The sequence below is a fragment of the Nymphalis io genome, chromosome 20 (assembly GCF_905147045.1).
Source record: "Nymphalis io chromosome 20, ilAglIoxx1.1, whole genome shotgun sequence".
Classification (NCBI taxonomy): Eukaryota; Metazoa; Arthropoda; class Insecta; order Lepidoptera; family Nymphalidae; genus Nymphalis; species Nymphalis io.
The window spans coordinates 1,457,558-1,468,064 of NC_065907.1; the positions used below are offsets into that span (position 1 = coordinate 1,457,558).

General features: G+C 30.3%; 3 protein-coding genes across 3 annotated transcripts; 2 read left to right on the forward strand and 1 right to left on the reverse strand.

Moving 5' to 3' along the window:
- The first annotated feature begins 481 nt into the window (after window positions 1-481).
- On the forward strand, window positions 482-1,214 carry LOC126776536 (mitochondrial import inner membrane translocase subunit Tim16). The gene has a single exon (XM_050499131.1). It carries the CDS (start codon window positions 594-596, stop codon window positions 975-977), a length of 384 nt encoding a protein of 127 aa, XP_050355088.1. The 5' UTR covers window positions 482-593; the 3' UTR covers window positions 978-1,214.
- Window positions 1,215-1,335: 121 nt separating this feature from the next.
- Window positions 1,336-3,719, reverse strand: LOC126776504 (uncharacterized). The gene is made up of 2 exons (XM_050499088.1): window positions 3,391-3,719; window positions 1,336-3,235 (listed from the first exon to the last, which is right to left on the reverse strand). The coding sequence occupies exons 1-2, from the start codon at window positions 3,490-3,492 to the stop codon at window positions 2,102-2,104; spliced, it is 1,236 nt and encodes a 411-aa protein (XP_050355045.1). The 5' UTR covers window positions 3,493-3,719; the 3' UTR covers window positions 1,336-2,101.
- A 215-nt stretch (window positions 3,720-3,934) lies between these two features.
- LOC126776519 (3-hydroxyacyl-CoA dehydrogenase type-2-like) lies at window positions 3,935-6,983 on the forward strand. Its single transcript, XM_050499111.1, has 5 exons — window positions 3,935-4,063; window positions 4,140-4,304; window positions 4,471-4,635; window positions 5,291-5,528; window positions 6,164-6,983. Exons 1-5 carry the CDS (start codon window positions 4,055-4,057, stop codon window positions 6,355-6,357), a joined length of 771 nt encoding a protein of 256 aa, XP_050355068.1. The 5' UTR covers window positions 3,935-4,054; the 3' UTR covers window positions 6,358-6,983.
- The last annotated feature ends 3,524 nt before the right edge of the window (window positions 6,984-10,507 follow it).

The following is a 10,507-nucleotide window of genomic DNA, read 5'->3' on the forward strand; positions in this document are numbered from 1 at the left end:
CATTATTTAATATATTTAAACTTAATTTCTGTTATTTTATAAAGCATTACGAAGTATAAAAAAAACAATTTCACCATTTTATTTGACAACGTGATGATATTTAAAGAATTTTGAATCAGATATTAAAATTAACATTAAAACTTTAAAAATACATCAAAATTTTGTATAAATAAATCAAAGTGATATATTTATACAAAATTTTGATAATACATACGTATACACAAAAAAGGTAAATACAGCAATTGCCAAATTGATTAATATCATAAGTCATAACAGTTTCAACTAGAATTAAAAAAAATAATAATAAGACGCTTGTCTGTTACTTGCTTACGTTTATTATTTTATCGAATGTAATATTTTGACTAAATATTTTTTAAAATTAAAAATTTGAAAGATATTTCGAAAGATGAAAAAAGCACATAATTTTTTAAAATAAATTTCAAACTGTAATGAAATACGAAAACCACTTGCTCTCAGAGCAATAAAATGAAGAAAATTTGACATTCAATAACATAACCTTTAAATTTTGAGACAATATTTGGATTTGTTGTAATGACATTGGTTTTAACATTATCCTATTTATTAAATAAAACATGGCAAAATATATTGCTCAAATAATAGTTCTTGGAACTCAGGTTGTCGGACGAGCTTTCGCTAGGGCACTAAAACAGGAATTAGCTGCGTCACAAGAGGCTGCTAAAAGAGCTGGTGGTGGCCCTGAAGGCGCAAGAAGAGCGGCAGCAAATGCTTCCACAGGACTGACATTAGAAGAAGCTATGCAGATTTTAAATTTAGAAAAATTAGACCCTGAAAAAATTAAGAACAATTATGAACATCTGTTTAATGTTAATGATAAGGCAAAAGGAGGTTCCTTCTACTTACAATCTAAAATAGTAAGAGCTAAGGAGAGAATAGACACCGAACTGAAAAGTCACCAACCTAAGACAGATCAAAGTCAATCCAAGGCCACCTCATGAAGTTAATCAAATTGAAGTTGTAGATAATTATTGTTTTAGTAAAAAAATTTTGTTTTATAAAATATTTTATTACGTAGAAAATGGACACAATAGTGACTAGAATACATCAGTCTTTAACTATGTAACATGATTATGTAAAATAGTTATGGCATTATATAAAAATGCAGCATAAGCAGATACATCGCTTAAAAATAATTTAAGCCTGATATGATTATTAATAAACCCTAAGCAATACAATTACTTTTTTTTTGACTTAAGAAACTAATAATTATACTAATTGAATGACAACATTTAGACTTACAATTTATGAATACATAATAATTATTCCTGAATTAAATAAATTCTCTCTTCAAAATTGATGAACATACAATTATTATAAAAGTTGATTGTGCTAAATAACAGATTAAATAAGTTATTAAAATTTTCATAGATTCTGCATTAAAATAAAATTAGTTTTACAATAATGGCTATTATATACCATCAGTAGTTTATAATATATACTTAGATGATAATGGACTTTGATATTTTAGGCAAAAATGTTATGTGACTCATTAGACATAATAATATTATTGATATAAAATAAAAATAATGGAAGCATTTGAGTAAAAGAAGACTCAGATTTGTTTTTCCATTAAATACATCTTAATCCTAGGTTAAAATATAAAATACAAATTCAAAATATTGTATAAAACCTGTTACCGCCCATTTTGATCCCTTCAAATTACATCCACTCTTTTTTTTTTTTAATATCGCTTCCAGTTATCTTCAACCTCTCAAATCTATGTTTAAAACTTATGAAATACCTTAAAATAATAAAATGAGTATCTTTTCTGACTAGAAATGTTTCGATAGGAATTAATATTATTAAAATTAATATAATTTATAAAAGCTGTGATAATGTCAATATATCTGTTTCATTTTTGAGGATGGCAGTATTATTTGTAGCTAGATTTGATTATAGAGAACAAATATTCTTTCTTATTTATAGTATAAAATTGTTACTCAACATTCAAGACTTGATAATCATAAATATTGCTTTATATAATTGTTTAAGTAATGCATTATATTGAATATGTATTATGAGATTCTGATTTTAGAATTTCGAATGTGTATACAATATTTTTTTATTGCTTTACATCCATTAAAACGACAACTTCATAAGGGCTACATTCAGATATACCTAAAGTATTACAGAGCCATCCATAAAAACCTTTCTCAAAATCACATACATCCTTCCACCAGTTAGCACCGCTGAATGTAAGTTGTGCAATACCAGCATATAGCCCAAGACCAATGGTAAATAATACTATCAGAAATGGATAAGATAGTATTACTATTGGTGCCAAAAACACTTTTTTGATACAACTTAAATCCTCTGTAACATGTGTAAATATATTATACCAAGCCATGGTACCCATATAGAATGAATACATTGATGATATGAAAGCAACAAACGGAATGCAGAGAAGACTGAATAAAAATATATGCGGCCCATTATACAAGGTACATTTTGAAACATCCATTTTGTTATACTCCTCTGCAACAATTGATGCTTCAATTATTTCTAACTCCTCTCTTGATATGTTTAATTTGACATCAACATTCTGTCCCTTCTTTTTTCCCCTCTTAATAGTGCCCGTCATGGTCAAATAGCAGTCTTTACTCTCCGACAAAGAAAATTCCGGGGATATTGATCCTTCTGACTCTACTCTTAGTGCTGTGATTTCTGTGTCTGTATTGTCAGTTTCTACAATACCAGGCACAATATTAACACGTTTCCTCCTTTTAGCACTGTTTTTAAGACTGTCTGTCAGCGGGCCCATTTCAAAGCTGTTTTCAGACTGTGTTTGCGATAAGCTGTTTGGAGTGGCACAAGAGCTCTCATTGTATTCTGAATTTAAAATTCTGCAACTTCTTTGAATATCATTATCATTTATTTCTTTCAAGTCACCATGGCTGGAGCATGCATCTGATGAATTCTCGTAAATTGGTGATAAGTCAATAATTTCACGGCTGCTGTTAATTGTTGACAGGGGTTGGTAACCATTCTTCTGTAAGCTCAGAGGCTTTTGATGATCCGACTGTAATTGACTTTCAGCCATTTCTTCATCATTAACATCATTAATGATTGGAAGATTGATTTTCATATTCGATTTGAGACCTTCCATTGTAGAATGAATAATTCCATTAACTACATGCTCAGAAACCGGTGAAAGTCCATTTTTGTATTTCGAAGGCAATTCATTATCTACAGCTCCCTAAAAGCGCAAACCGAAAAATTAAATTATAAATTATTGAATATACACTTATAAAAATATTATTGATTAATTAATTTACATTGAAAGAAGAAACTTTTATTTAGAAAAAATAATAATTAAACAATAATGAAATACACAGGTATTTTAAAACAAACCTGCACCGTGATTATATGATCAACGTGTCCGGCGATCGCATTTGGCTTCTTTCCATTTCGTTTTTTTGGCAGGATGAATATAGGTTGTTCGACTTTCGCCATTATAAGTTCTGTCTTGCTCTGCTATTGTAAATATTAGTAATTTAAAGAGTGATTTTTAATGCGAACTTGAATGAAACTACACTAATTTTATCCCAAAAAGTCAGGCTATTGGATAAAATTTCATTTAAAATTTATTTATAGCATATAATTTTACAAATTTCGAGTTGTTAAGCCATGTATATATAGAAAACATAATAAAATGCTAATCCACCATTTTCAATTTTCATTGTTTTTCGCATCGGTGTATACAACTCGGATACTTACACAAAAATAATTTTATTATATTCATATATACTTGTATCTTGAATTAATACATGCATTAATAAATACTTTTAAATATATATCTAGTAAAAGAAAACGTTGAATAAAATACATACATAGTAATATATTATTCTAGTACTTGTATCAAATATTGACAATAGTAAGTGACATTTGAGTTTAATTTTAAATTGAGGTTATGCTTAAGATAGGATATTCAATCTTAAAACTTATAAGTGAAGATTACCCTCAACCTATTTAATTATATACTCATAAGTATTAATTATAAAATACCATAACAAGAATGCTAAAGGTAAGTCACTTAAAATATAAAATTTAAAAATTTCAAGCTACGATAATATATAAACAAAAAGCTAACCTCTTTACAGGGGCTTGTAAGTTTAGTTACTGGAGGAGCTTCAGGTCTTGGAAAAGCGACTGTGGAAAGGTTGATTCAAAATGGGGGCAAGGTTGTTATATTGGATGTTCAAGGTACAAGGGCACAGGAGGTAAAAAAGAAACTCGGGGATGATGTTCTTGTTTCTGTTGGTAGCGTAAGTTGAATCTCTAAAACAAAGATGCTTAAATATTGTTCTATTAAGTGATAGTGGTGGTGATCATGCAATAATAAAATTACACAATAATTTGTTGCTTTTTCTTATTATCAAATTTAAATGCATTTTTTTCTTTACATATATTTATAATGGTCGTACTGTACAGATAACCTCTGAAGAAGATGTCAAAAAAGCGTTGGATTTAGCCAAGGCGAAGTTTGGTAAATTAGACACATTAGTCAACTGTGCTGGTCACGCTCAAACAAGTCAGGTGTACAACTTCTTTCAGGACAAGGAAACAGAAATGGAACATTTTATGAATTGCATAAATGTAAGTAACTTTTTTAAAATTTGCTTAATATACAGTTTTTATAAAAAGGTTTTTTTAATAAAATTCTTTAAAAATACTATGTCATGTCTCCAGTCACTCAAAATTATTAAAGTATTTCTTGATGTATCTGTTGTACAATTTATTTTGAGAATTGTGCCATAACAAATTGATTGTAAACAAAAAATAAAAATTCTTTTATGAGGCAATACTCCACTATAATTTTACCAGTAGTGGTGGCAAATATTTTATGTTCCTGTCTTTTTAAATGAATAAATTCAATTAAAATTTTTATTAGGTTTTTTTTGCCTTTCATTCAATTGACTTTAAAATATAAAGCTCGCAATTGGCAAGACTTTTTCTGACTTCTGCCTTGACAATCATTTTCATACATTAGTCAACTTAGACAAAAACTTATTGAATTAATCATCTAAACCTTAATAATGACGAGTCTTATATTGATTTTATGTTAACTGTAAGTCCACCTTTGTCACTTTATTTTTGTATACTATGCACAATAAAGAATAAATAAAAAAAATACTGTTGGTAGGGCTTTGTGCAAGCTCAACTGGGTAGGTACCACCCACTCATCAGATATTCTATTGCAAAACATTTCTATCACCAGACTATTATTTAGATTCAATTAATATTTTTACAGGTAAATACAATAGGCACATTTAATGTCATAAGATTAGCAGCAGGTCTAATAGGCAAGAATGATCCAACAGAAGATGGTCAGAGAGGCGTTATAATAAACACAGCATCAACAATAGCACATGAGGGTGATATAGGTCAAGCAGGTTATGCTGCATCAACTGCTGCAATTGTGGGAATGACATTGCCAATAGCTAGAGATCTTGCTCCGCAGGGTATAAGAGTTGTTACTATAGCACCAGGTTGGTTCAAATTGATTTTTAATATCTTTATAATATATTATGATTTTATCTATATTTTTCTTTGTACACACTTCCATGAGCAGAACTAACTTTTTCATAAACTATAAGCAGAGTGATGACATAGACTTGTTACTAGATGTCACTAGTAGTTATATTTTGTGATATATCACAATAAAGAACTCATTAATTAAATAATAATTTTACTTAAAATTTAAATACTCTTAACACCCTTTTATTAAGACAATCAATATTTCTATTTCTATTGAGCGTAATAGTTAAATTCCCGTTTATGCAGAACATGTGAAACCTAAGACTGCAGGTTCGAACCATGCAAGCACCTCTGAATTTTCTTGTGCTTTTTTTGTGCTTAATTTACTTTTATATGCTTGTGCTCGGCGCCGAAGTATAACATCGTGAGGAAATATGCATGTGTCATGAAAATCTGCCACATGTGTATACACCAACCCGAGCAGAGCAGTGTGGTGGATTAAGCTTTGAACTTTCTCTTATTAAGGAGAGGACTATTTAGCCCAGCAGCCCAGATAATTCAAATTTTTCTTTTATAGAGGGGAGGAGGCATCTGCTTAGCAGCTGGACATTAACGGTCTAATATTAATAAATTATTATTTTTGCAGGATTTTTTGACACTCCCTTAATAACATATTTACCAGAGAAGATGATCGAATTTGTAAAACGAATGACCCCATTCCCTTCAAGATTAGGCAAGCCGGCTGAATATGCTCATCTCGTTACTAGCATAATAGAAAATCCAATGTTAAATGGTGAAGTAATAAGATTAGATGGGGCTCAAAGGTGGTTCCCATTATAAATATGTACAAGATGTCCGTGTCGATTCGGTTATACATAATTTTTAAAGCTAGTTGAGGAATTATGTTATTAAACTAATTGCTCATCCCGGGGTAAAATAAAGAATTTATTCCGAGATGTTTTTTTTACCAATGAATCATTAATAAAAATTTTTGAACAATAAGTCATTAATAAAAACTAGGAGACGCAGAAAATTAAGGATTGTATATAATTTATGTGAAAACACTTAAAAAAGTCGGTAAATTAAAAAAAACATATTGAATTCGGTAACAGCGCCATCTACCAGGACTAATTATATACAGCTAAAAAGCATTCCGGTGTTAAAAATGTATATTTGATTAAAATTGTTCATGCCGTGTAAGAGGAGACGATTTATGAACAAACAGGCACCGGAAATTTATTTTATATTATTATATAAAGATGAGCCGTTAGTGCTTATGAAATTATTATTATTAAATTTTCCGGTTTCATAGCAATTCTCAATAACGTAAAATGAACCGGCGTATTTAATATATAATTACTTACCAGGACTTCAAATAACTTAGATTTCAAGTTAGTGGTGCTTTGAGATTTTGTATAAAAGATTCGACACTGCTGTAGATTAATAAGTTAGAATGTTTATTGAATTAAAAATATATAAATTTATAAAGTCTATTTATTTAACCTTTTGGAACGAGATGTTCAAATCCTAATAAAATTCGACAAAAACATACTAATTATATTTGACTATGATACTGACATTCTATTTATTTATTGAGGTAATAACATTGAGTAATAAGGCAAAGGTAAGTGGTGTATTTATCCGGTCAAAGGGACACGTGTCCGGGGCGGCAGGCTTCGTAGGAGCGGCAGCTTAGACGCCTTTCATAATCATTACTCGTTTTTGTTACTTTTTGATTTGACTTTTCTAAAGTCATTATTGAGTAGTTACATTTTTTTTTTTTTATATGCCCCGGGAAGGCAAATGACTCTACTCCACCTGATGGTAAGTGGTAGTAGAGTCCAAACGCGACGACGGCCAGTACAGTCGGGAAGAATGTTCTGTACTAGCCGTCCCCGCCTTGCCGGCCCGCAAGATGCCTCTTCACGCCTCGTTTGAAGGAACCCGGGTTGTAAGAGGAGGGGAACACGTGAGCTGGTAAGGAATTCCATTCTTTGGTAGTGCGACAAAGAAAGGAGTTGCCAAATTTCTTTGTGCGCGATGGAATTGATGTCACAGTTAGGCGGTGACATCGAGAACCAGCTCGCGTGGACTAAGAAGGAAGGGGGAAGCAGGAATCTTTAATTCTGTAAATAATTTGAAATAGCCTTAAATTTAAGGAGCTGCAATTTTATTGGGCCCGCTGAGCAAAATTTTAAAATACGCTACATGCAAAGTTATTGTACTATCTTTGATATTGTACAATTTTAACCGGTCATAGACTGTAGCTGTTAGTTTGGACTGGCGTTGAGTAGATTGAAAAAAACATACTGTTTATTTTTTATCAAATATTAATAATTCACTTGGTGGTTGGTACGGGTCTTTGTGCAAACCCGTCTGTGTAGGTTTCACCCACTCATCTGATAGTCTACCGCTAAACAACAATACTTACTACTATTGCGTTTCGATTTGAAGGATGATCTATATCATCTTCATTTCCAAGGTTGATGGCGCATCGCTAATATTTTTGGCCGGTGGTGACTACTATAACATAAAAAAATCAATTAAAACATGTCAATGTTAGCGCTAAATATAAAACATAGTTAATTAATATTATCTACAAAAGTTATGGAAACAATTTAGTGAATATAACATACGATATTGACTTCATTTTGTTTTAACAAACCACAAAGAAATTTGGCAACTCTACGCGTTTTTATGTATTCTGTGGTTTTAGCTGAAGGAACCGCTGAAAAAACTGGTATGGAACTGGTAACCGTAATATCTTAACTTTAAAAAAAACATGACGTTTTTTTATAGAGTTAAGGTATTACGGAGAGTTTTTAGAATATGAATAGGAATGTATAAATAATTCCCTGTGAACGCTGCTTAGGCGTCAATGTACATAAGATGGCAATAACGACACGAATGTATGCTGTCTTTTCGCGGTTTTTATTGATATATTATTTAAAATTTGATCCTGCACCGATTCGACTGCGGTGCGTTGAAAACGAAGCTTTTTTAAACTATTTTTAAAAGTTTTTATTTAACTTGCAATATTTTAGTTTGTTTAGGTCAAATCTTACGAGAATTATAATCACACCCACTTAGGTATTTATTTCTAATTTAGGTACCTAATAATATTTTATAGCTACAAGCTAAAATAATTGTATAGATAATCATTTTAAAGGTTTAAGTCATAAAGTCTGTATTTCCAAATTATATTTTTGTTCCGTTTGTAGTTAAAACGCTTGGACCTTGGAGTAATAGTGCAAAAACTTTCATTAAAAATAGTATACCCCGTTTTATTGTCACTACTGGTGACAAGTTATTTCATTTTTCGCTCAGAAGCAAGAGTTCAGCAGCACTCTGCCATTATTCCGCGCGGTCACAATTTTGAAAAGAATCTATTTTTAATTTTAATTTGCATATATTTGTTTTAATTGTGTGTTTATAATTCATCACGTGCTTGACGGTGAAAGAAAACATCGCGAGGAAACCTGCATGTGTTAAATTTCACTAAAATTTTGCCACATGTGTATTCCACAAACCCCCATTGGAGCATTTTGGTGAAATAAGTTTCAAACATTTGCCTCAAAAAAAAATTAGAAGAGGCCCAGCAGCATTCACAGGCTATTACATATATAAGGCTACAGGCTATATTTAAGGCTTTAATATAAATATGTAATTCTGTAATAGTCTGTATAGATAGGTACACTTTATGTTATTATAGTGAATACATTATATTATAAACAAAAAAACAAATATTATAAACAATTGTAAAATAAAAGTCATTCAATTATTAAAGCATTTCGTAAGAATAAATAAACATAAAAGTATGTACTTCTAAAAACAAAAAGTTTTCAATTCGATTGGCTTAAATGTAAAAAATATATTTTGTAGTCTGTATGTTCAAACTCGTTTCCTGACCACGAACAATGCGTTTGCGCAATAACGTAATAAATGGTTACATATTTATTTCAATCGGTTTGTCTCGCGAGGGCTTTTTATGAATATATTTACTGCTTTATCCGCCGTCAAAATGTCATTTGGTGGCATACGACGCGCATGCGCGACGGGGTTCCGTCTGCTTTGTTGTTCGTGTATATATTTGTCCTCGACTGTACTTGAGGACTTTTCATAAATTTGTAAATAAATAAATAAAATTTTTTATTTCTTAGTGTATATTTCCATCTACGTATGTTTATTTTAAGAAAAATAAACTGAATGTTTTCTATTAGGTGTTTAAACTTAGGTAGGCTCTTAAACTTAAGGCTTCAGTATTTTTTTTATTTCACTAATTTATTATTATTTTTCATACTTTTTTCATATATTTAGAACAGGAAGCAAGCGAGAAATGTGCCATGGGATGAATAAATTCTGTCATTCCACGAAAATTAAAAACTTATAAAGAAATACTGAGGTATAAAAATTGTCAATAGAGTGCTAATTGAAATCTAATATGTTATGTCCCTTTGTGCTTGTAATTCAACTGGCTCAGTCGACTACAAACAAACCAACACAAAGTAATAATATTTGGCAGTAGAACAACTCATGACTGTGTGGTAACTATGTAGACGAACGCACAATTTCTCTTAATTTAATATATATTTCATCTTAAAGATCTACAAATCTTTTACTTATATTAAAAAATTGAGAGAGGTATATTAAACTACATAGAAATATATTTAGTGTTTGTTTAATATTTTTACAATAACAAAGTAAAATCACATAGGTACCAATAACGTGTTGGAACATGTCATGTTGTTTTTTAAATCGAGTAAAATTTAAAACGAAAAAAGTTAAAAAATATTTACAAAAAAAAAATGAAGGTAAATAATTTACAAATTTGAAAAAAAGAACCAGTTCCATTAAATGCACAGAAAGTCTATAAATAAATTTAAATTCTTAGAAGTACGAATTATCAGAATATTGAAGGACGTCATTTGGAGAGAGCACATCTGGCATATGGAGTCGAGTGAATTTGATTTATACAAAAGGAATGAGATGC